At 32.5% G+C, this 27198-nt stretch overlaps 1 protein-coding gene across 1 annotated transcript; it reads left to right on the top strand.

The window, feature by feature from the left end:
• LOC134728213 (protein pelota-like) lies at positions 1–26253 on the top strand. Its single transcript, XM_063592728.1, has 12 exons — positions 1–158; positions 9374–9466; positions 9931–10081; positions 10454–10544; positions 10954–11117; positions 11893–11953; positions 16861–16901; positions 17718–17838; positions 19075–19195; positions 20039–20110; positions 22547–22653; positions 23286–26253. The coding sequence occupies exons 1-12, from the start codon at positions 118–120 to the stop codon at positions 23366–23368; spliced, it is 1146 nt and encodes a 381-aa protein (XP_063448798.1). The 5' UTR covers positions 1–117; the 3' UTR covers positions 23369–26253.
• Positions 26254–27198: the final 945 nt, after the last annotated feature.

Here is a 27198-nt window from a genome sequence, read left to right as displayed (position 1 = left end):
AAAACACTTGTTTCTAAGGATCGGAAGGCCGCCTGATTGCCCAACTTCCTGCAACTTCTGTCAAAAATATGATCACGTTTTCGATCTAAAGAGGATGATTATAGCACCAAACTAAAAATGAAGCAAGTTTTTAGGAATATCGATAAATACTATGCAGGGTATGAATCATATTTTACTGATCATAAAAGATTTGAAAAATTCTACTGTATGCTGACTGCTGTAAATTTTTATGTAGGCCTACAGTTTTTTTTTAACTTTTAGCTTGTGTGAACGTGGCATTAGAATAATAATATCTTTTTTTGTCCTAGATCTTAGATACAAATATAAAATGTAAATGGTACAACATAAATACACTGTGTCAAAAACAATTTGCAGAAAAAGTGTTTTAAAATATATTATCTATCTATCTCTTTATTTTTAAGGGGCCTGAATGGTCTAAGTAGTTAAAATTTACTGTAATAACTAGCCAGTCAGCACTGAGGTTGTGAGTTTGAACCCCTCTTGAGCAGGTGCACTTGTATCTAAATTATCTTAATTGATTAAGAATGTAAGTTTTACAATCGAAGGTGGGTGGTTTTCTACGGGCACTCCAGCTTCCTCCATAGATAAAATCTGGCTGCCAATAAAAAGCCTAAACGCAGTTCTAAAAAGTGGCGTTAAAACTCAAACAAATAAAATCACATTTAAACTTTTTTTAATAGGTTGCATTTTTGGGGACAACCTGTCTTTATTAGAATTCTAGACAGTTCGGCACCCAGACAAATCGGTATTTAAGTATTTGGATGAAGGCATAAAGATGTATATAATCCAAGTAGACTTATAACTATTTAATGGCGACTAGCAATACACAGTATACAAAGCATGTCTTATCATAGCACGTGTAACTCATTAACATAATGAGGTCGTGTTACTGTAGTATAAATATATAAGGTATTTATAGCCAATACTGTTACATCCTTTCTCTTTTAGAAAATAAGATAATGTCTAATCTTAAACTGTCAAATGAGTGTAATTAAATTTACTGTAATATATCAAGCTGAATCAATTATAAGAATATAACAGATATTATCTTTAACATTAATTCATTTTCAAAATCGAATGTCTATTTTCTGAATTAACAAATTACTTTCAAATTATTATATTTAGTTAAAGTCCTTTTTTCTATTCTAATCTATTTCTAAAACTAGAGTCAAAGTACATTCAGTTCATAATAAAGTCTTTGTATTTTGCTGGTCTTTCGATCTTTCTCCCGAAGCGTGTAACCATTGGGTCGGACGGTACCGATTCTGTTTCGTCTCTTGAATTGTTTAGCGTCTCGTTTTGATTGTCTTGATTGTCAGTTTTAGGAACCTCTATATTAACTTCTATGTTCTCCGGTTCATTAAACGGTTTGTATTGTTCATTTGTTGTTCGCACGGCTCGTCGGTTTCGGCGTATCATTTGTCCATTTTCTTTTCTAAGGTCGTATGATCTTGCACTGTGAGTGTTCGTGACAATTCCTTTTTCCCACTGTTTCTTACTTTCTGGCGCGATTCGGACAATATCTCCACGTTTGAGTTGTTTAAGATCACTCGCACCGCGGTTGTAATAATGAGATTGTCTTATTTTACTTTTTTCAATATTCTCGCGCACACTTTCGGCTAGTTCCGGTTTGAGTAAACTAGATTTGGTTGGTAGCAATGTTCGAGTTCTCCTATTCATAAGTTGTTGAGCCGGGCTATAGTTTGTACTTTGAGGGGGAGTGTTTCGATAATTTAAAATCGCTATTAAAGGATCGGATTGCGAATTTTTGGCTTTTTTCATCAAACGCTTTGCTGTTTTCACCGCGTTTTCCACCTTTCCATTCGATTGTGGATGTCTTGGGCTTGAGGTTATATGTCTAAAGTCCCATTTATTACTGAATTCGCGGAATGCCTCAGATGAATATTGTGGTCCGTTGTCTGAGCAAACGAATTGTGGAATTCCGTAACGCGCAAAGTGTTGTTTCAACTTGTTGATTACTGTTTTTGATGTAGTGTCACTTAATCTGTCAATTTCAAAATAACTACTAAAATAGTCCACCGTAATCAAATAATCGTGATCGTTTAAGGAGAATAGATCTGTTCCTACTTTAACCCAAGGTAGGTCTGGAATAGCGTGTGACACTAAAGTCTCTTTTTGTTGTTTCATTCCGTATGATTGACACGTTTCACATTTGCTGATGTAATCTCGGATTTCACTATTCATACGCGGCCAATATACACATTCACGAGCTCTTTTTAAACATCCTTCTATACCGATATGTGTATGAATTTGTTCTAAAATTTCTGTCCGCATGCACTTAGGAATTACACAACGGTCCCCTTTGAATATAATTCCACCTTGTATCGACAGTTCGTCGCGGATGTGATAGTAAGGCGCGATATCCTGTTGAGTATTTATCTCAGTCCATCCTTTAGCTACCTTGTCAATAAGTTTGAGTAATACAGGGTCTTTCATTGTCGCGTCGGCAATATCTTTCTGACGTTTTGCTGATATTGCAAGGTAATCCCCCATGTTGATGTTTTCAAGTTCTATTTCAATGTCCGATCTTACATGACATATCTCGTCCTGCTTTTCCGATTTGTTTTTTCCATTGTTCAGGTACGCACGCGATAAAGTATCTGCTATATACATGTATCTTCCTGGTTTGTAGTTTATTTCTATTGAATATCGTTGTAATCTCAAGAGCATTCGTTGGAGTCGTTTCGGCGCTTGAAACAGTGGCTTCTTGTAGATAATTTCAAGTGGTTTGTGGTCGCTTTCCACAAACACGTTTCTACCGTAAGTGTATTGGTGAAACTTTTCCATACCATATACAACAGCTAACAGTTCTTTTTCAATCTGTGCGTAATTTTGTTCTGTTTTAGTCAACGCTCGACTTGCGTATGCGATTGGTTGGTTGTTTTGCATTAACGTTGCACCAAGTCCGGTTTCGGAAGCGTCACATTGTAGGGTTGTGCTAAGTTTCGGATCGAAGTATCTTAACACTGGCGTTTTGGTTATTGCGTCTTTAATTCGTGCGAATGCGTTATCGTGATCATCTGTCCAGTTCCACGCATTTTCTTTGTGTGTAAGATTTCTGATCGGCTCGCACAAATCGCTTAGATTTTCCATAAATTTCGTGAGATAGTTTACCATTCCCAGTAAACGTTGAACTCCTTTTACATCTTTCGGTTTGTCCATTTGCGTTATTGCAGCTATTTTCTCTGGACCGGGCTTAACACCGTTTGCTGTAAGAAGGTGTCAGATATAGGGCTTTTCAGTAAGGCGTAACTGAAATTTGTCTCGGTTTAGCTTAATATTTCTAGAACGGCATCGGTCGAGAAATGCTTTGAGCTTAATGTCATGATCGGCAGTTGCTTCTTCTACCGTATCTCCTTCACCGTATATAAGAATGTCGTCCGCGACTGTGCGTACACCTGGTAAATTTTCTATTTCGCGCTCTAGAAATTGTTGAAAATATTCAGGGGCGGGCGAGATTCCAAAAGGCATTTTCATCCATCGGAAGCGACCAAAAGGTGTTTCAAATGTAGTCAAGTAACTACTCGATTCGTCCATATTCACATGCCAAAATCCGTTTTTAACATCACATTTACTGAATATTTTCGCTTTATTTAGCTCGGGCAATAAATCATCTATAATCGGAAGAGGGTAGTGACATCTCTTTAACGCTTTATTAAGAGGCTTTGGGTCTATGCATATTCTAAGTTTCCCATTCGGCTTTTTGACGGTTACAAGACTTGATACCCAGTCTGTTGGCGTATCAACCGCTTTAATCACTCCGTTTGTTTCTAATCGTTGAAGTTCACTTTTCAATTTCGGTTTCATCGCGATTGGAATGCGTCTTAACGGTGACTTCACAGGTGTGATTGTCTCATCAATTTCAAGGTGCAAATTTCCTTGAAAGCTTCCTTCTCCGTCAAATATATCTGCATATTCTTTGACAATGTTCTGCATTGAAAAATCGTTCACGTTATCTCCCTTTTCACATGTCAGTATGTTGTGAAACTGTATCTTGATCAAACTCATATGCTGGATTGCCTTTGACCCCAGCAGAGGTGTGTATTCATCACCGACAACTATGAATTTCACATTATAGCGTTTGTTTGTTTTAGGATTTTTCAACCGTAGCTTGCAAATTCCATACGCTGACATCTGCGATTTATTATACATCGTTAGTGTGTTATCAGTTTCTTCAATGAGAGACTCATGCACCAGTGACTTCGGAATTAGATTAGCTGTTGCACCGCTATCTAATTGGAATTTTATCTGCTTGTTTTGATCAATTAAAAGCATCTTAGCGAATATTTTGCTTTGTACCATGTTTATTTCACTTGATTCTACTGAGTTGATTTCAAATTCACTTTCGCTGTCATCTGTGTAAACATTTGCACTAACATGTTTTACTTCAGAGCGTCTTTTCATGTACTTTCCTTGTCTGCATTGAGATGAAAAGTGGTTATATTTTCCACACGAATTGCATTGTTTGCCATATGCGGGGCACTTTCCTTTCTCACATTGCCTTCCACAATAATCACAATTGTTTGCTTTCTTTGGAAATTTCTTATTGTCTGATTGTTTATCATGCTTGTATTGACTACGCTTTTGAAATTTTGTAGTTTTGTGTCTTACCGCTTTAATGTCTGTGCTTTCATTTATCCCGTTAGATCCTGCCATTGTTTGTAGTTTTTTCGTTGTTGACTCGAATGAGCGACACAAGTCTATACTTTTTTGTAAAGTCAGTCCATCTTCTTGAAGTAGGCGCTTACGCGAAGTGTTGTCTCTTACACCACACACGATCCTGTCACGGATGAGGCTTTCTTCAAGTTGTCCATAATTGCACGTTTTCGCGAGTTTTCTCAGTTTTGACACGTATCCATCAATACTGTCGCATTCTTTTTGATCACATATATTGAAAGAGTACCTTTCAAAAGTTTCATTTGTTTTTCCTACGCAAAACGCTTTTTTCTCAATTACTTTTGCAATATCTTTCCTGTCCAGTGTTCTCCCCAGGATTTTTGGATAGCGCTGTGGTAAGCGCGCGATTTTCCACAATTCTCAGTAACTTTGTCGTGTCGCGCGGTTGGTTTGTAATTGATTTTTAATGTGTTTTTCCTATATCATGCTATTGATGTTTTCTCTTGTAATGATGTCCTCATAATGCTCATGGAATTTACCCTTTGTTTGCTAATGTAATTGTCTGGATACAGACATGATAGAAGAAAAGTCTTTTTCTCCATTGTAAATTCATATAATCCTCATATTATTATCTGTCTGTAAAACCTAAGGAGAAGTCTTCCATGGTGGGTCTATACCAGACTGCCTATGTGAAGATTTCTTATTACTAACAGGTGATGTTGCAGAACATGTAGGACCAACAATAAAGTCATTGTCAGCTTCTGTGAGAAGGTTTTCAATGACAAGATTGGTATTTTTTACATTTACTTTTATAAACATTTCTAGCAAAGTGCAACTTTGCAATAAAAATGAGTATAGTATTTCTAAGGAAGAAATGAACTTGCCCTTTCAATAATATTCAAATGTTATCAAATTTGCTTAAAAAAAGGCTAAAATATTCCAATTATGAATTATAAATATAACATGTATGAAAGAAATCCTATAAAAATATTTTAAAGATATTTTTTATTTTAAAGGTAAATTACAAATCAAATACATTATGTATGCCAAGTGAAGCAATTACCACCTTTAGAGGTTGTGTTTGATAATTCTATAAACATTTGAATAAGTGCCACCAGATAAGTTGTCAAGATTTGACAATACTTCTTTTAGGTCTTTCCCTCCCAAATTATCTCCCTTACTGGCTGACATAACTTCCTGTTTACATTTGTGGCCTTTTTAGCATTAAATACTATTCCTAATCCAAGCCATCCTCTGTTTACAATAAGTTTAAACAATATTTAAATAATACATATTGAAATAATACATATTGATGATTGGTTGACAAATATCGATATTTCATATATATCTACACAAAATTTTCGTTTTGTCTTATTCCCTTATCCATTTGAAAAAAACCACGGATGGACAAGTAATCGTAATATACGGGCTTATAATGAATCCCTTGATAACAGGGTTGCCTCCTTCAAACAATTCAGGTTCGACAGTTTGGTAGGAAACGCGAAAAAGTAATGATATAGTCAGATTGTTCAAGCAATGGTCGAGACCACGTTGTCAACGAAGGGAGTAACACTTCCCTTATATTTTTTAGAAATGAACTTTTCAGCACCCGAGACCTGCATTAAATGTCTCTGTCCATTCCTTTCATAAGTAGTTTAGGTATCTTTTAAAAGCGAAAAACTCGAGGAAGGAAAGGTTAATTTGGCAGTAAAAGTTTTGCAAATGGCGCCATTTTGATCATTTATTGAACTGGTCCCTACGATATTTGACATCGTTGGGTGAATTAACGATCTCTCGGATAAATAAACCAGTAGATCACGTGATCGGAATGTGTACAAAATAATACAGGATGTTTGAAATTTGAAAAACAATAGCGCTGATTTTTGATTGGATAGCGCCGCGGTCTGCCCAAATACCACCGCGGTGAATTCAAATAGCGCTGAACATCGCAGCGCTAAAACGGCCTGGGGAGAACACTGCTGTCATTTTCTTCTTCAAACGCGAACCCATCAAAAATGTCCATCGCATCTGATCCGACGCAAGTTAAAAGTGTTGCTGTGCGTAATTTTCCATCTTTTTCTGATAGTCCAGACGCAATTTCGTAGTTGTCCCATGTTCTTTTGAATTTTCTCCAATTCGTCGCAATATTTCCATCAAGATCAAGTTTTTGAGGAAATGGAATTAACGATGGGGCGGCGGCAGCCATGTTTATTTGCGGTTCTTCAAGTTCATGTGCAATTTCTTCTCCGATGTCTGTGTCGCTTTCTGCACTTTCCGTGGACATTAGTTCTTTATCAAAGTTAATTTACCACATCTGACACCATATTTAAGTATTTGGATGAAGGCATAAAGATGTATATAATCCAAGTAGACTTATAACTATTTAATGGCGACTAGCAATACACAGTATACAAAGCATGTCTTATCATAGCACGTGTAACTCATTAACATAATGAGGTCGTGTTACTGTAGTATAAATATATAAGGTATTTATAGCCAATACTGTTACAATCGGTACCGGACAAATCGGCACCTACCATAGACAAATCGGCACCCAGACAAATCGGCACCTAGACAAATCGGCACCTCACATAGACAAATCTGCACCTTATAAATTATTTATCTTTGATCAGTATATAGTGAACCAAAAAATAAAATTTCCTGGCACTGTTTATGTATGAGGGCATGAACTCAATTTGGTGTTCAGTGTTAATAGACAGCAATTATGTTTGAGTGTTATTTATTTGCCTCCTGCACTATTTATAACATTATTAATTTGTCAATATTGTACATTGTTTCTTCGAAATATGTATCTTATTAAGAGGTTAATTCCTTTTAGTTATTTGTTCGGCACCCAGACAAATCTTTGAATATATGTATCTTATTAAGTGGTAATATTCCTTTTAGTTATTTGTTTGTACACAAGACTGTACTGCAGCTTAGTCATTTTGATAGGTGTATTATTTGTGTGAATTCTTTTTCCTGAAACAATGAACATTCTGACTTTATAGATTTTACCACACATGTACTTGGAATGTGCATGTACTAGTTTTAATGTAATCCCTAATTCTGTTATCCATTGTATCCATAATCAATAAAACACATGTAGAATATTAATAATATTTATTTATTATATCTATTATATATTATATTCAACAGTTTATGCATACAATGTACATGCATTTTTGACATGTAATAAATGTAATAAATAGTAAATAATAATAAATGATAATAAATAACCTTTATTTAGAGTCGGCAAAGTATATTTTTAACCAACAAACAAAACATTTTTAACAATACAAAACATAATACACAGCACTAAATAAAGCACTAAAAGCATGGTTCATGGTTGTAATATATACAAGCACTATAAGTCTTAACACTCAAAGTCATTTTGGTGGTGGTCCGTAAACACTGGCACACTCCTTAAGGAGATGCTGTTGTTGCAATACTCGTCCCACAAAGCAAAAAGACGGCCCTGGGTCTGTCTACTCTGTTTGCGCTGGTACCTTTGGAGCTTGCCTTCAGACACTAACTTCAACTGTAGAGGAATATCGGACACTTCCTTAAACAGCTCGGTAACCAAGGAATAGAAAGGCACTGGTCCTCTGGTGCATACTCTGGTGTTGACACTGTTGAGGAATTGTTAGATTTAAACATAACATACTGATTGATGCATAACTACAATTAATTATGATTTAATTATTATTCAATTTAATAATGTGTATTCAAACAACAACTATCAACAACATATCTAACAATCAATTATGATTTAATTAGATTATGTTTATTCATACATAATGAAGGCCGTACTTTAACCTATAATGGTTTAATTTTTAAATTGTTATTTGGATGGAGAGTTGTCTCATTGGCACTCACACCACATCTTCCTATATCTATAATCTTTAAGAGCTTAATTAAATGATGATTATTCTTTTTGTGATGCATATTTTATATACAAATTATAAAATCTATGCAACAATTCTTTAATTTTTGATAATAAGTTTATTTTTAAAAACAAGGTGCCGGATTGTCTTGGTGCCGATTTGTGCGGATACCGAAATGTCCAAATTGGATGCCAAAATGTCTTCGGACTTGGGTGCCGATTTGTCTGGGTGCCGATTTGTCTGGGTGCCGATATGTCTTGTTACCCTTTATTATGGGGAACTATACACCTTATCGCTATTTTCAGCCATTACTGGACATCACACAGGTTCCTACAAATTTTTTACATCATAAAACAAAATTCTAACTCCTCAATGGAAAAGTAATTGTATGACATCAATAGTTCTAGTGGGACAGATTCTTGGATTATCGCTAAAATGAAAGATTCTTTTTATGGGTATTTTAACTCCAAATGTCACAAATTTATTGAAAATGGCACAATTTCTTCTAAAGAACTAAAGTATATATTTTATTATTGGATTTTAGACAGTAAGAAGCATTGAAAATTGTCAATTTTTCGAAGTAAATCAAGGTAGGTCTAATCATTTTACCTCAACTGATTTATTTCTTACTACATGTCAATTGGTAGTTTTTCCTGATCTTATAATTTCCCTGAAAACACTAAAATTAATCTTAGAACCAATAACTTTATTTTATATGGTGTTATACTGCTTTAATTTTGAGATGTTCACATCAGTTTTACTCAATTAATCACAATTTCTCTTCAGGAATTCCACTTGTGTTTCCATCGCTTTTTTGTTTGTTTTAGGTCAGTAGAACTGGTCCCTGAGGAACCAGAGGACATGTGGCATGCCTACAACTTGGTGGCAGTTGGTGATACACTGAGATCTACAACAATCAGGTTAAATTTTGCATGTCTTATATCCTGAAGTATTTTGTCAATGAGGCTGCACCATTTAAAATTTCAAATAAAATATTGGACCATGAACTTGTTTAATACATATAGCTTCTGATAACGAACTGAAATTTATTGTGTTTCAGTCTTTATGCTTTATTAAAAATGCTTACTAGCCTGTTACAATCTTACTTGTCATGCCTGTAAGCCTATGGAATCTTGCTAAAAAAATTGTTCAATGTCTGGTGTTTACATTTAACTACCAAAATGAAAGGATAGTTTATTCAAAATGTATAATACATCATGTGAATTTAATATTTGCGTCCTGATTATATGTTTTACATGTTATATCTGCCATTATATGTACGCATGTTAAGTATTAACTATTTCACTACTAAGTTGGTCACAGACACATTAATTTTATTCATCCCTTTGTTAATATTTTTACAATTTATGTTTTTATTTCATAGAAAAGTACAAACTGAATCAGCGACAGGAAGTGTTAGTGTAAACAAAGTGCGGACAACTCTGTGCATCCAGGTGGAAACTATAGACTTCGACACACAAGGATGTGTTCTTAGGGTCAAAGGTCGAAATATACAGGAAAATCAATACGTCAAGGTAATACATATGGCTTCACTCTGCCATCTTATTGACTTTTACTCTGTTTCTGTGGATTATACATAAATTACTATTATACTCATACAAAATTTCTTTACTACATTGTTGCCGCAATATAGCCTTGTGTTAATGCGGCGTAAAGCAACCAACAATCAATCTTTACTACATTGTACTAAAAACAGTTTTATAAAAAAAGAAGCTAAAACTATAAGAAAACTGAGAAGTGTTAATCAAATGTTATTCATGATTTATACTTCACTTTAAGAAATCAATTTATTATTTTGAAACCACCAGCCTCTCTTATCTGAACGAAGATTTCAGTGCTGCAATAATGGGGTTTTACATAGAATCATGTATTATGATATGTTTCAGATGGGAGCCTATCACACATTAGATCTGGAACTGAATAGAAAATTTGCACTGGGAAAACATGAATGGGACAGTGTAGCACTAGATAGAATAGGTATACTGATAAATGTAGTACTTTCTTTTTAGAGTTGAACCATATATTAAAGTTAATTGTGGTATTACTTGCAAATTTGAATAAAAAAATAATGTTTGGAAATGCTTGATTTTATTTTAATCATGTTCAAGATTGAAATCTACTGACAGAGATGTACAATTAAAAAAAATCAAAATTTGTCCATCTTTCGGCATCATGACATTATCAACAGTTTGTCTTGTCAAAAGTGACAAGTTGATTTGTAGGCCGTTTGTTTTGTTTTAGACCTACTGATATATTGATTAAGACTATACTGTGACTGTTTCATCAAAGTGTCTGATTAATTTTGAGGATTAAAATTATTTCCTTACGTTATTTTAAGAAACAGGGTCTTATTTGTATCTATATGTGTCTTTTTATTTGAAATTAGATATGGCCTGTGATCCCACTCAACATGCTGATTTAGCCGCTGTGATAATGCAGGAAGGATTAGCTCATGTTTGTCTCATTACACCCAATATGACATTGTTACGTGCCAAAATAGAAACAACTATACCTCGGAAAAGGAAAGGAATGTGTGCTCAACATGACAAGGTAAACTCACCAAAAATACATGTACTTGTACCATTGATATGTGATAAACCATACAGATTTTATAGATAAGAATTTCTGTCAAACAATTTTCTTTGAAAACTGAATTGCACTGCTTTAAACTGTAAACTGTAAAAAACCCACCACACAAAATGTAATATTGCATTGAAATTACAATTTAACTAATTGAAGAACACATTTTAAAAGGGCTTTGATATCTGAAATTGGTAACTTTGAAGGCACTTAAAATAATTAAAGTATTATTTTTTGTCAGAAAATTCTTGCTACTGTAAATTTAGAAATTATTGTGAGGTTTCTATTAAAGTGAATAGTGTGGCTAGGCAAATTTTAAATTAATAAGAACTCATTTTCTGATATCTTAAACATACATGTATATCTGTGTGCAAATTTTTCCTAACATTTACAATGTACAGGTTTGACTGAATGCTAAACATGATGAATCAGATTAAATGAAATTTGGTAATCATAATAAATGAACTTTAAATTCATAAAAAATATTGTAAACAATGCTCAAACATATAAATTAATATTTAGTTCCAACTTTCTTGCAATAAGAAAAGATAATTCTTTATAAGGGCTGTTTCAAATTTAAAGGCATGGGGCAAATTTTTTTAAGTGCCTGACCATAAAATGTATAGAAAATGCAACTGTCTATATTTCATTAATTTGAATGCCACCCTCCTAATATGATAAGTTTTTTGAACATCTCTTAAGATAAGTTTTATAATATATAAATATTTTTTGTCTTTTCTAACAGGGTCTTACAAAGTTTTATGATCAGATTATACAGGCAGTACTTCGGCATGTTAATTTTGACAGTAAGTATTGTTACATGCCAATAACTTAACATTCTGTAAAAAGCTTATTTAATATCTAGTCTATATGGATGTATTACTATACTTTGTGTTCTTCCTGTTACTTTTTAAAAAAACATTTATATATCGCTTTCATAATGAGGAAAAACTTTAGAAATGTGTTGTGGATATCATAAGATTGAGTGATTTGTTTGTACTGGAATTTGTGTTCTCTTTAAATTAATAATTCAAGCATACAAGCATTTAGAAAATTTGTATCTCGTTGAACATTCTAATTTGTGTTTCACAAAAATACCTACAAAATACATGAACATTAGTAAACCACAAATGGTAAAAAACCTTCAGTAATTAAAGGAAAAAATAAAATGAGACATAATGACATTCAGGAAAGGATTGGCAAACATTTTGTCAAACATAGAACAATTTGTGATATTTCTACTTCTCAATGTCCTGTAAATTAATTAGGGTCCCGCCAATAGTGTTTCCTACAGGTGGTTTTGGCGTGTAATGGCGCCCTGCCGCGATTTCTCGACGCCCTGCCCTTTTTGGGAAAAAAAATTGGCGCCCTGCCCTAATTTTGTCGAAATTCTAGACGCCATGCCTTTATCGTCTGTGTGCCTTCATCAGCGCCCTTCTGCCCTGACGTCATTTGTGCCGTTTTGGTGAAATTTTTATTTATCGATTTCTGATCTACAAGTTAATTACATATGATACCTGTGTGATTGCCCCCAGGTTAATCATGTCATTACAATCAATTACAATTATAAAGACTTCAAAGGTGTTAATAACTAAGTAATTTAATTAGGACAATGTATCTTTTTGTCATACTTTTGATGAATGTGTCAGCGAGTGTATTTGGCTTGGGTCGGCATTTTCGATCTCCAAGTCACGAGGAGTGTATAAATGAAGACTTTCATGACTTTAGAATTGATTTAAGTCATCAAAATAAAACTATGCCGTTACAGAAATGCCTTCCATCTCGAACACAGTTAACGCAAACGTGGAAGAAATTGATTTCGGAGTTACTTCCCCTGTTTTAGCCTATTACAAATTTGTGCTCTAAAAATATTATCTAGTACCAAAATAAGGAATAAATCACCTGTTGAATGTATAACACCATAATAATATTACCTTAAAGATATTAACTGTCTTTGAACATATTGGGAAAAAAATATTGCAATTTCTACTTTATAATTATACTTTTTATTAGCAATCCATGTTCTAAAACTTATCAAATTTGAATTGTAAAGAGTTGAATAAATACTAACTGTGCAATGGCTGCATAGCCAGTAAATGACTATATAAATTCTTAATGTTGTAATGAAAGTTGTAATTCTTATATAAAATTAATCAAATCATAATCTTTGGAAAATGGGTAGAGTGAAGTTTAAACTCTAAAAACATAATAAAAATTGTATGTTGATGAAGATGTACTATACATAACTACACAAACAATGACATAAAGACTATAGTTGAAATGCATCTTTATTTAAAAAAACAACAACCTATACAGTAAAAACTGGCACCCTGCCCCTTTTGAATTCTAGCTAGAGCTAGCTAGCTAAATTGTATTTATTGTTTTAAATATTTCATGTATACACTTTTTCTTGTTTAACATTTGTTTTAATGATTGATTACAGATGTATATGTCCTTTTTATACGACCGCAAATTTTGAAAAAATTTTCGTCGTATATTGCTATCACGTTGGCGTCGTCGTCGTCGTCGTCGTCGTCGTCCGAATACTTTTAGTTTTCGCACTCTTACTTTAGTAAAAGTGAATAGAAATCTATGAAATTTTAACACACGGTTTATGACCATAAAAGGAAGGCTGGTATTGATTTTGGGAGTTTTATTTTCAACAGTTTAGGAATTAGGGGCCAAAAAAGGGCCCAAATAAGCATTATTCTTGGTTTTCGCACAATAACTTAAGTTAAAGTAAATAGAAATCAATGAAATTTAACCACAATGTTTATGACCACAAAAGGAAGGTTGGTATTGATTTTGGGAGTTTCGGTCCCAACAGTTTAGGAATTAGGGGCCAAAAAGGGACCCAAATAAGCATTTTTCTTGGTTTTCGCACCATAGCGTTAGTATAAGTAAATAGAAATCTATGAAATTTAAACACAAGGTTTATGACTATAAAAGGAAGGTTGGTATTGATTTTGGAAGTTTTGGTCCCAACAGTTAAGGAAAAAGGGGCCCAAAGGGTCCAAAATTAAACTTTGTTTGATTTCATCAAAATTGAATAATTGGGGTTCTTTAATATGCCGAATCTAACTGTGTATGTAGATTCTTAATTTTTGGTCCCGTTTTCAAATTGGTCTACATTAAGGTCCAAAGGGTCCAAAATTAAACTTAGTTTGATTTTAACAAAAATTGAAACCTAGGGGTTCTTTGATATGCTGAATCTAAAAATGTACTATTGGCCCAGTTTTCAAGTTGGCCCAAATCGGGGTCCAAAATTAAACATTGTTTGATTTCATCAAAAATTGAATAATTGGGGTTCTTTGATATGCCAAATCTAACTGTGTATGTAGATTCTTAATTTTTGGTCCAGTTTTAAAATTGGTCTAAATTAAAGTGCAAAGGGTCCAAAATTAAACTAAGTTTGATTTTAACAAAAATTAAATTCTTGGGCCTCTTTGATATGCTGAATCTAAACATGTACTTAGATTTTTGATTATGGGCCCAGTTTTCAAGTTGGTCCAATTTAGGATCTAAAATTATTATATTAAGTATTGTGCAATAGCAAGTCTTTTCAATTGCACAGTATTGTGCAATGGCAAGAAATATCTAATTTCACAATGTTGTGAAATAGCAAAATTTTTTTTAATTAAGAGTTATCTTTCTTTGTCCAGTATAGTAAGCAAGAAATATCTGCAAGAATTTTTTTAATTGGAGTTATCTTTCTTTGTCCAGAATCAACTTAAATCTTTGTTATATACAATATACAATGTATATTCACTTTTTACTACCAACTGATAAATTTAAATAATCTTTACCATTCAGTGATAACAAGCAGTTTTTTTACATCATGTATTTAAATGAGTAGTAATTGTTGCAAACTCCATTAGAATATTTTAATTGAAATTAGTTTTGGAATAAGGGAAAGGGGGATGTGAATAAAAAATTGGGTTAAATTTTTCTCATTTGAAATTTCATAAATAAAAAGAAAATTTCTTCAAACATTTTTTTGAGAGGATTAATATTCAACAGCATAGTGAATTGCTCTTAAGAGAAAACAAAAATTTTAAGTTCATTTGAATACATTCATTCTGTGTCAGAAACCTATGCTGTGTCAACTATTTAATCACAATCCAAATTTAGAGCGGAATCCAGCTTGAATGTTGTGTCCATACTTGCCCCAACCGTTCAGGGTTCAACCTCTGCGGTCGTATAAAGCTACGCCCTGCGGAGCATCTGGTTATAGCATTAAACTAGTATGTTTTAAATGAATCCATTTTATAGAAATTGCCTGTTTATAGTTAGTGCCCTAAAATTGTTGTCCATCGCGCTTAATGTGCCCTCTTGAGCTAACAATTACCCTGCCCTTTTTAAAAGCTGCAGGAAACACTAAAAAAGCGGGTCACCCTATAGTGATCAGTCTGTCCGTCCGTCCGTAACACTTTGTGTTCGCTCCATATCTAGAGAACCATTATGATTTCATACTTTCTACTTTAAAAGTTTATTAACCACCACCAGAGGGTGTGTCATGATCTATGTACAACTTCCTAGGTCAAAGGTCAAGGTCAAAAACTTTGGTTTCAGTTGACAACCCTGTGTCCTGTGGTGAAGATCGTGTCCGCTCCATATCTAGATAACCGTTATGATTTCAAAGTTGATTTCAAAGTTTATACTTGACAGATCGTGTCCGCTCCATATCTAGATAACCGTTATGATTTCAAAGTTTATACTTGACATCCATTTTAACCACCACCAGAGGGCGTGTCATGATGTATGTACAACTTCCTAGGTCAAAGGTCAAGGTCAAATAAACTTTGGTTTCAGTTGACAACCCCGTGTCCTGTGGTGAAGATCGTGTCCGCTCTATATCTTGAGAACCGTTATGATTTCAAAATTATACTTGACATCCATTTTAACCAACACCAGAGGGTGTGTCATGATGTATGTACAACTTCCTAGGTCAAAGGTCTGTTGGTCTGTCCATTGCTAACAAATTTGATTCACACTATATTTTGAGAGGACAGCTGTTATGATTTCATACTTTATACCTGACAAACATTTTCAACTTAAAAAATATATTAACCAACACCAGAGAATGTGTCATAATGTATGCATCCTAGGTCAAAGGTCAGTTCGTCTGTCTGTCCATCTGTTCGTTGTTCTTAACAAATTGTGTCCACTCTACCTCTCGAGAACCGTTAATATTTCATACTTTATACTTGGTGGGTCATAATATATTGAAGGCATAATTCTAAAAATATGTGACAAATATCAATTGGGCAGCACCTTAAAACATATTGTCCAAACATCAATCCATATATTCAGAAGTCACCTTAGAGTAGTCAACAATGAGTTCACATCATGCAGTCATATCACTATTATACTATGAAAGTAAGTTGAGAATATTTATTAGTTTTAACTTAAAATCTTAGAATAAAATCACACATGAGACTATGTAATAACTTCAAATAATGCTTCATATCAGATTATCCATACAACTTATTTACCCCACGTTATTGACAGCGGGGCCCACAGAGATGGCTCCCATCTCAATGGTATCTAGTTGCTCATGTAATTCATTGTTTAACGTTTTAGTTTTCATGTTCCTTTATGGTGAAACAATTTTAATATTTCTCAATTTTGGGCTTAATATTTAAATGAGGTGATATTATTAATCACAGATAAGGGAATACAAATTCTAATTGAAATATATTTCTATTTCCAGTTGTGAAGTGTGTTCTTATTGCAAGTCCAGGCTTTGTAAAGGTAATGTTGACATGATGATTTAACACTGAACAAATAGAATAGAATTGTTGTGAGTAATGGTATATAAATCATGTATTAATTTTGGGATCAACAGAAATATTATTATTTATAAGAAAAAATTAAGTTATGTGTGGGTGAAAAGAGGTGGGGAAGTCAAAAGTTATATATGAATCCAATGTTCAATATATATATTCTTTATTGCCTCCATGAGGAGAGTGAAGATAATAAACATGACAAACACAAAAATTAAACAATTGAACAACATAGGCAAATTAAATCAGAAAATGTCATGATCAGCTGAAGTAAGTTATTGTCAGTAACGGAAATTACAGCTATATTAATCTTGTAGTAAAGTTCCAAAATTGTCATCAAGTGAAGATATTACTTAGTGCAGTAGAAAGCAAGAAAGAGTTTTCTCCCTTACCATAAAAAATTGGATCAAATTTATACTTTTTCATATATATGCAAAAAAAATACATTAAATGAAAATAAAAAATACTTTTTCATTTAAATGCAGCAGATTTAATATTCAATTAAAGTTGTATTATGGGTCAAAAATACATGTATAAAACTGATTTCATTGAAATAATTCAAATATTTGAAAATGTGAAAAAAATGTGATTTATTTTCCATCTTGAGGTTATGGAAAAGATGTATCATTGAACTGTAATTAAAATTTAAGGATGTCTGTCGACCGATATTTGTGCCAATGGCTCTCCTTAAAAATACTTGAAAAGATCATTTGCGTTGACAAATTTTCTCTTTACTTCGAATTTTTCAAAGTAGATGTTAACAATTGATTATCTCCCTTTTTAGGACCAGTTTGCAGAGTATATGTTTACAATGGCAGTGAAGATGGATTGGAAAATACTGACAGATAATAAATCAAAGTTTGTACTGGTACACTCCTCATCAGGGTTTAAACATTCCCTGAAGGGTAAGTACTGGGAATCAGTATATGTCATGTCTTAAAAATCTTTTATTGTCCCGCTGTAGCAGAGGGGACATTAAGTGTTACCCATGTCCATCTGTAAGTCCAAGTTACTTTTTATTCTCTTACTTCAGTTTGCCTCAACCAATTGTTATAAAACTTATACACAATACAACAAAACACAAATCAAGTACAAATTTGGGTAGCATCACATTTACCATTCTTCAGTTATATCCCTTTATATAATATGCAAGCAGAGTGTTATATCTGTGTCCAATGAACACATATGTCATTTACTGTGAAAGTACTTTTATTCGTGGGGTACCAATTTTCGTGGTTTTCGTGGAAGACTTTATCCACGAATTTAAGTGTCCAATGAAATAAAACAACCATTGTCCAAATCAAGACATGGAAAGATCCCCATCGGTAGGTTTGACTACTGATCAATATGATCTAGAGAATATAGTGAATATCTTTGGATCTTTAAATTCTGATAAAAAAAATTTTTTGATCGATGAAAGTCAGATTTCCGGACTTGATCTGCTAGTATGATAAAGTGTTCATTTTTTATCCTCCTAGTTCTCGTACATATGGGAAATAATAATTTCATGCTGGGCTTGATTTTGATAAGCATTATTTGACAATTCATGATACGTTTATAGCCTTTGTTTATGTTACTGTTTTCTTTGGGTGACATGTTTATGGCCTAATTAACACCTTTAATCTGTTGATCACTTTGCCATGGGTTAATTAGTGTTATCACTCCGATTTACACCGGTCAATGTTTACTTTGCAATTTTCTTCAATCCAGACTGTTTGTAACCTTCATTTTTTATAGGTTTTAATTTATTTTACTAAAAATCCACCAATTTAAAAACCCACGAACATGTAAATATTGCTCATACCACGAAAATTGATACCCACGAATTAAAGTACTTTCACAGTATATAGGGAAAAGTCCTTATCATAGAAGACTGGATTCATATTTTAAAAAAATACAATCAGCAAAAATTAAAATAAGAACTATAACATGATGTGTACGTAGTAAAGGCAATTTCAAAGTTTATTTTGGAGAGTAATGAAACTAATTGTAGTTAGTAGCATTATCCTTGGAAATTTTAGAAAATGAAATTTTTTATATCAAGAGTGGTTCTAGTAAATAAAACTTGCATTTATTTAATTCTGGAACAGCCTTGATAAAAACTGAGATATATATGAATTATTTTCTTCATGTTTTAACAGAAGTATTACAAGACCCCAGTTTGGCTCCAAAGCTTGCTGATACCAAAGCGTTGACAGAAGTTAAAGCTTTAGATGAATTCTATCAAATGCTAATGAATGACGCAGACAGAGCGTCTTATGGGTAAACATTTTAATATCTTCTAGCTTTAGACATATTCTATTTTCCATATTTATGTAGAAATGTGCTAATGTATTATACATGCAACTGAGGTGACTACATTTGTTTATTTTCTACTTGTTGTTACAAGTGTTATTGATGTTTTCAAATTTGATTATCAAAATGATTTAAACTATTAAACATATAATGGATTTATCAATGGGAAATATTTTGCAGGCAAATTAAAAATAATGGATAACAAAACACACTTATTTTGCTATTTTCACTGGCTAGAATGAGCAGCTCGTTTAATTCTAAGATTTTTAACCAAATAAAAGTTTGGTAGAGAATATTGAATATTTGTTAAATATGAATGAAAATAGCCAATTTGATACTAAAATATAGTATAATTTATTTCTAGTTTTCCAATTAAGAAAGCACAATACAAAGATTTTTTATCCCAAATCAGACATCTTTAAACTGATGTAATTCCTTTCATTCTTCTTTTTTCGGTTTTGGAGGTCAAGTTGTGTTGTATAAGAATCTATAAAATATTTCGGGATGCTTTGAAGAACAATGATACTAAATTCATTTAAGTGTGGACATCACAATATAGCAACTTATTAAATAACAATTTATTAGTCATAAAGAAATTATCACAATTCAAAAAAATTATCTTTCTTCTTTCTTTTGGTACCTCATTTATGAAATATAAAGAAGGATGAAATGAATTATATCAGTTTAAAGTTGTCTGATTGGGAGTGAAAAAAATCTTTGTATTGTGCTACCTTAAATTGCATATAAATGGCAGTGGAATGCTGATGTTATTTGGTCTTATTGTAAAACTACTATTCTCATTAATTGCAGAGTGAAACATGTTGAAAAGGCTGTAGATTTGCAGGCTGTTGAGATCCTGTTGATATCAGATGAGTTGTTTAGGTATGTGTTGAATACAGTTATTTAATAATATCTTGCTTGGAAGTCTTGACACAAATGAATCACTATTTGAATAAGTTTTCAAAACTTCTGTCTCTAACCAACATACCCTAATTTTCCATTGACAGCCAAAATGGCCTTCATCCAGTTTCAATCTGAACATCCTTTTTAGCTCACCTGGCCCAAAGGGGCCAAGTGAGCTTTTCTCATCACTTGGTGTAGTCCGTCGTTAGCTTTTACAAAAATCTTCTCCTCTGAAACTACTGGGCCAAATTAAACCAAACTTGGCCACAATCATCATTGGGGTATCTAGTTTAAAATATGTGTTTGGTGACCCAGCCAACCATCCAAGATGGCTGCCATGGCTAAAAATAGAACATAGGGGTAAAACACAGTTTTTGGCTTATAACTCAAAAACCAAAGCATTTAGAGCAAATCTGACATAGGGGTAAAATTGTTTATCAGGTCAAGATCTATCTGCCCTGAAATTTTTCAGATGAATCTGACAACCCATTGTTGGGTTGCTCTGCCCCTGAATTGGTAATTTTAAGGAAATTTTGCTGTTTTTGGTTATTATCTTGAATATTATAAAAGATAGAGATGAACTGTAAACAGCAATAATGTTCAGCAAAGTAAGATTAACAAATAAGTCAACAGGACCAAAATGGTCAGTTGACCCCTTTAGGAGTTATTGCCCTTTATAGTCAATTTTTAACCATTTTTCGTAAATCTTAGTAATCTTTTACAAAAATCTTCTTCTCTGAAACTACTGGGCCAAATAAATCAAATCTTGGCCACAATCATCTTTGGGGTATCTAGTTTAAAAAATGTGACCGATGATCCGTCAAACCAACCAAGATGGCCGCCAGGGCTAAAAATAGAACATAGGTGTAAAATGCAGTGTTTGGCTTATAACTCAAAAACCAAACCATTTAGAGCAAATCTGGCTGAGGTAAATTGTTTAAGAGGTCAAGATTTCTGCTGAGAAATTTTCAGATGGATCAGACAACCTGTTGATAGGTTGCTGCCCATGAATCGGTAATTTTAAGGAAATTTTGCTGTTTTGGTTATTATTTTGAATACTGTTATATATAGATAGAGATAAACTGTAAACAGCAATAATGTACAGCAAAGTGATACCTTAAAATAAGTCAACATGACTAAAATGGTCAATTGACCCCCTAAGGAGAAATTGTCCTTTATAGTCAATTTTTAACAATTTCATAAAATTTATAAATTTTTACTAACATTTCCACTAAAACTACTGTTCCAAGTACACTATAGATAAAGATAATTGTTAGCAGCAAGAATTTTCAGTAAAGTAAGATGTACAAACACATTACCATCATTAAAACACAAAGTTTTCATGAATCCATCTGCCTCCTTTGTTTAATATTCACATAGACCAAGGTGAGCGACACAGGCTCTTTAGAGCCTCTAGTTTTATGCCCCATCTACATTAGTAGAGGGGCATTAAGTTTTCTGGTCTGTGCATGCGTCTGTCCCTGCATCTTTCCTTTTGTCTTCTGTAGGTCAGTCTGTCCTGCTTTTAATGAAGTTAAAGTCCAATCAACTTGACACTTTGTACACTTGTTGCTTATGATATGACCTTTCTTATTGTAAAGCCAAATTATACTTTTTACCCCAACTTCACGGTCCACTAAACATAGAAAATGAAAGTGGGAGTTTCAGGTTAAAGTTTTGATTAAGTTGAAGTCAAATCAACTTGAAACATAGTACACATGTTCCCTATGATATGATCTTTCTAATGTTGTGCCAATTTAGATTTTTTACCCGATTTCACAGTCCATTGAACATTGAAAATGATAGTGGGAGTGATCCATGTACTTTGGACACATTCTTGTTTATAGCTAATTTGATCTCATTCTGAACATGCTTAAAATATTTTACAATGGAAATAAAGCAAAATACAATGATAAATCACAGCATGACTTCATCCGATGACAATACAAATACAGTATTTGGTGTTTTGAAATAATATTGAAATAGCTGATATATTTAATGAGCCGATATCCGATTAGGTGTTCAGAGTCTACTATACTCAATATCCAGGCTAAAGATAGGCTAATCCAGTTCATTCGCAGACCCACAGTTTTGCAGGTGTGTCTAAGAAATAACTTGAGACAGAAAGTGAGAAAAGTGTTTTAGTATTCTCAAGCAAGAAATAATTTTAATATAGTCCAAATAAAAGATAAGCAAGATGCCAACAAAAATGGCAAGATTTATTATTGTTTAAAACAAACATAACAGGCATGAGTAAACAAGCACTTCTCTTTTTAGTTTCAAATAGAGAATGCAAAAAATTCTCCCAATGATCCTGAAGTAATGTTAGCGATGAAGGTCACCTTTTATTTTTTTTATAAAAACATGCTCATGTTATAATTTGATATGATTGTACTGGGGATATTCTTATTGTAGGGCTCAAGATGTACAAAAGAGGAAGAGATATATAAAAATAGTTGATGGTGTCAAAGAAAATGGAGGGGAAGTTAGAATATTTTCCAGTCTACATGTGTCTGGGGAACGTAAGTTGAAAATATTGTTTCTTTTTAGTGTTATTTCTTTGGCATAATATTTGAGACCTTCAGACAATTTGTATTTGTCATGATAAGAACATTGCTCAATGGTATCATGTTAGTGTGCAATCTAAAAGTGTTAAGGTAAAATCAATATTCAACTGCCATAATATTACAATGTTCCTCAGAAAGAAAATAAAAAATTAATCCTAGTCCAAGGAAATTAAAAGTTCAAAGTTACCTCTCATTGTCTTCAACTTTTAAACAAAATTTAAAATGATTAAATGGAAAAATGATAACGGCGTATGTGTCAAAGAAACATGTTATTGTACAGTTGTGTCCCTTTGATCATTTAAGAATAACTATACTATAACTATTTTACATCAAGTCCAGCTACTGAAATCTAACTTGTGCTTTTTTGCACATTTACATGAATAAGCTAGTGTAGTAACTACAGTGAAGTCATATTGCTAGTTATGATATAAGAGTATTTATAAGAGAAAGGTGTTTTAAATTGGTTACATGTTAATAAACCTCACTTCTTTTTTTTTTATATTATTTGGTTTTGATATGGAGATGCTATGTATCAATCTAACTTTAACAGGATATATAAATCAACCATATACTATTTATTTTCACAGAATTAGGACAGTTATCTGGTGTAGCAGCCATTTTAAGATTCCCGATTCATGATGACGATGATGATTCAGAAGAGGAAGGATGATAAAAGACTTTCAAACAATATTGTTAACCTGACCCATATCAAGGTTACATGTGCAATGTTCATTTGACCCTTTCAAGGTTACATGTGCAATGTTCATTTGACCCTTTCAAGGTTACATGTACAATGTTCATTTGACCCTTTCAAGGTTACATGTGCAATGTTCATTCAGCCCCTCTTAGGGTTACAATTGCAATGTTCATTTAACTTGCTTCAGGGTTAAATGTGCAATGCTGATTTGACCTTTCTTAGGGTTACATGCCCAATGCTCATTTTCCGGTTTTAGGGTTACATGTGCAATGTTAATTCAGCTTGTGCTGATGCCGGGGATGGCCATGATCATGCTTTATGATGTGATTACTGTCCAGGAACGGTCAAGATGAGAAGAAATATTGGTTTTAGGTCATTGTTAATTCATCAGTATACTTTGAAAACCAAATTTTGTCCCAGTTGACAGAATTCTTTTTCTGCTATCTTCTTCTCTCTCTGCATAATCTGTTTTCATCATGCTTTTTTTTTTATCTACAAATCATACATTAGACTCTTCCTACTTGATGTTATGTTGTGTAATTTAATGGGTGATCTTAATAAGATCAATTTCTGTAGTGGTACATATATCGAATATTTGAAAGTCTTTCATAGGGCATGAAAATGATAATTTACAGATATCATTGGTGTAACCAGTAAAATTAAAACAGCTGGTGAAACCCATTTTTTTCTTATACCAGTCCACCAACAAATAACCAATTTAAAGCCAGTACTCCAAAGAGATTTAAGAATTACAATAAATAGAAATGTGTATCATGTCATATTCTATAAAATAAGGCATTGGAAGGTTCTCTATTCAAATTTGATAGTTGGTTATTTTTTAATGACGATAGCTTAAACAATTGAAATTTTATTCAGTAATAGAGAATGAAAAATACTGCTTTTAGCTTTTTACTTCCTTGTTATGTTATGATTTGTTAATATAGATATTTAGTGTTGTATTTATTTATGAAATACATGGTTTAAAAGACTGCTTTTGAAATACAACATGTGAAGGATTAAATGTAAGACTATGATGAAAGAACTGTTATATATTGTATCTGTGATTGTACTATGCTGCTGAAATTTTACTTTGGTTTTGAACATACATGTATTAGGAGTAATTATAGTTTGTGATCTGATTTACCTTATAATTTTGCATTTGATTTGGTTTGATATATTTCAAAATCTCATGTTTACATTTTAAGCAAAATGATTTTACTAATTATATGTTATAAATGTTAGTCCTATAAAATCCGTAAATTTTTATTTTAAGAAAAATGACAAATTACTTGAAAAGAATTATCCATTTTTGCTAAATTTATTATTCTTTGGTGATTCAATGTTGCTTTCTGTGAACAAAACAAATTAAAATAATTTGATTGCTATTCAATTTTCATCATCTTGATATTAGCTATAACTTTTTTAATTAGATGATCAGTTGAAATCTCTACTGACACTGCATTTAACTGTTAAGTTACATATGTGCTTACTCACCTCAAGTTAAGTTTTCACACAGAAAACATTTTGTTCTATTTATATGAATTTTGGGTTGAACTATTGATAAAAAAATTGATAGTTTTGAGAAAATTTTGAACAGATGTTTTGAATGATAAATTTGAATCTTCCCAGTGTATTCATTGTTAAACTTTATACCGGTAGTATTGTTTTGTTTTGTTTTTAAAGTGCTATTCCACCATTTAAATTTTTATCTGTTGTTTAATTGTTATGAAATATAAATGCAATATTTCTCCTCTTTCCAATGTTTAAATCTTGTATATTTTATTCGTATATTGGTCAATGAAACAAAGGTTGTTATTACCATTTATATACACAACAATTTTACTTCACATGTTCATGGTAACTAAGCTATGCATTGTTTAAAAATGTAAAACATTATTATACAAGGCTTTAGATAAAGTGACGTTGCTTTATGGTCAATAAGAGTAAAGTCATTTACCACTTTTCCTGTATTGAAAGAGTCAAAGTTCATAGTGGCTGATTTTTTGATACTTCTCTAACTTGAGTTCAAATCAACTAAATATTATGAAATTTATACACAAAGCTTATAATCACTAAACCCTGATCAAGTTTGAATTGTGTTTGAGTCGCATTAACTGTTTTAGAGTTATGCCTCTTTCATTACTTTTGTTACCATTCTCTAACTTTAGTTTGCATTAACTAAATATTATGAAATTTATACACAAAGCTTATAATCACTAAACTCTGATCAAATTTGAATTTTGATGGATTCACATTAACCGTTCTAGAGTTATGCCTCTTTCATAATTTTTGTTACCATTCTCAAACTTTAGTTTGTCTCCACAAAATGTAATACCACTTATATGCAAAGCTTATTACAATTAACATACAGTTCAGGTGTGAATTTTGGAGGTGTCACTTCAACAGTTCTAGAGTGCCCATTTACAAATGGTTATATTGCTGAATTTGTATATGCCTGTTCACACTATCCAACTTAAGTTTGCCTCAACTTAATGTTATGAAACTTAAAAAGCACAATACTCATTACCACCAAACTCAGATCAAGTACAAATTTTGGTGGTGTCACTTTTACTGTTCTTCAATTATATCCCTTGATAACTTTATATGATATGTAGGCTGGTGCATCATCTGTGTCCTTTTGGGCACATTCAACATTCATTCAAACAGGTGATATAGTAATTCACAATTTTGACATAAATTGATAATTATAAATTTAAAATCAAAACATTAGGTCTAACAAGTTGTGTATGTTTCTGAATCGAGCATACAATTAATGAATATCAGGATTTTGAGGGTTGAACATAAAGGAGTTCGTTTTTATCTGGACTAAAACCCATGTTATAGCTCTAATTCATTAAAGTTATTCTTTCTGTTATTGTTGTCAATATAACTATTTATTTGAAAAGAAATAAAAATAAGATTTTTATAAAAATGTTGTTTGTTATTCATAGCTTCATGTTACTACATTGTGAAGTTACAATTTGTGAGACCTTTTAATAAAGGCAACAGTAGTATACCACTGTTCAATATTCATAGATCGATCGATAAAAAAACAAATTCGAGTTACAAACTTAAACTGAGGGAAACACATAAAATATAGAGAACTATGACACAACAGAAACACCAACATTAAAATGTAACGCACTCAAAAACGAACAATAATATAACAATGGCCATTTCCATGACTTGGTACAGGGCATTTTAAGATAAAAATGGTGGGTTGAACCTGGTTTTGTGGCATGCCAAACCTCCCGCTTCAATGGCAATGTTAATTATAACATTAAAGTGAGAACATTACATGACAGGACTACAACACAAATAAATGGGAGAAAATATAGGACAGAAACAAACGATTAATAGCCAACAAAAGGTCTTAAGTAAAACTATACACCTTTCACTTCGGTATTGTATTTGTTGAGCTGTAATCAGATTTTTATCTCATGACATATGCCAACAGCCTTTCCAACTGCCAAAATGGAAAAAAGAATCGTTAGTATGCTTTGTGGACAGTGGTTTATATATCACCTCTAGTTTATTATATATTATACTAAAATCAATCTTCATCGCTAAAAAAAAAAACTAAGTCAAAATCATTCCTAAGAGTTATTCCATCAAAACTTGAAAATCAGGACGAAATTTCTGTATATTACCTTTAACATGGAAAAATATAATTTCAAAAGTCAACGGGCCTCAGACAACTTATCCCAGTTACTAGTATATAAATATTTTGAATAAAAAAACTGCTTTTATCGCTAATCTTAATTTTGTAATTGGCTAAGTCTTCAATACTAATTGTAATGTTT

This window comes from Mytilus trossulus, chromosome 8, assembly GCF_036588685.1.
Source record: "Mytilus trossulus isolate FHL-02 chromosome 8, PNRI_Mtr1.1.1.hap1, whole genome shotgun sequence".
Taxonomy (NCBI): domain Eukaryota; kingdom Metazoa; phylum Mollusca; class Bivalvia; order Mytilida; family Mytilidae; genus Mytilus; species Mytilus trossulus.
This window is presented reverse-complemented; position numbering and strand designations above follow the sequence as displayed.

What these genes read in the sequence shown, in the direction of transcription:
- LOC134728213 (XM_063592728.1), top strand. Translation starts at nt 118, where the DNA reads ATGAAGCAAGTTTTTAGGAATATCGATAAATACTATGCAGG. An exon ending in AGGAAAATCAATACGTCAAG is followed by an intron (nt 10,082 to 10,453) that starts GTAATACATATG and finishes GATATGTTTCAG; the next exon opens with ATGGGAGCCTATCACACATT. An exon ending in GCAGACAGAGCGTCTTATGG is followed by an intron (nt 19,196 to 20,038) that starts GTAAACATTTTA and finishes CATTAATTGCAG; the next exon opens with AGTGAAACATGTTGAAAAGG.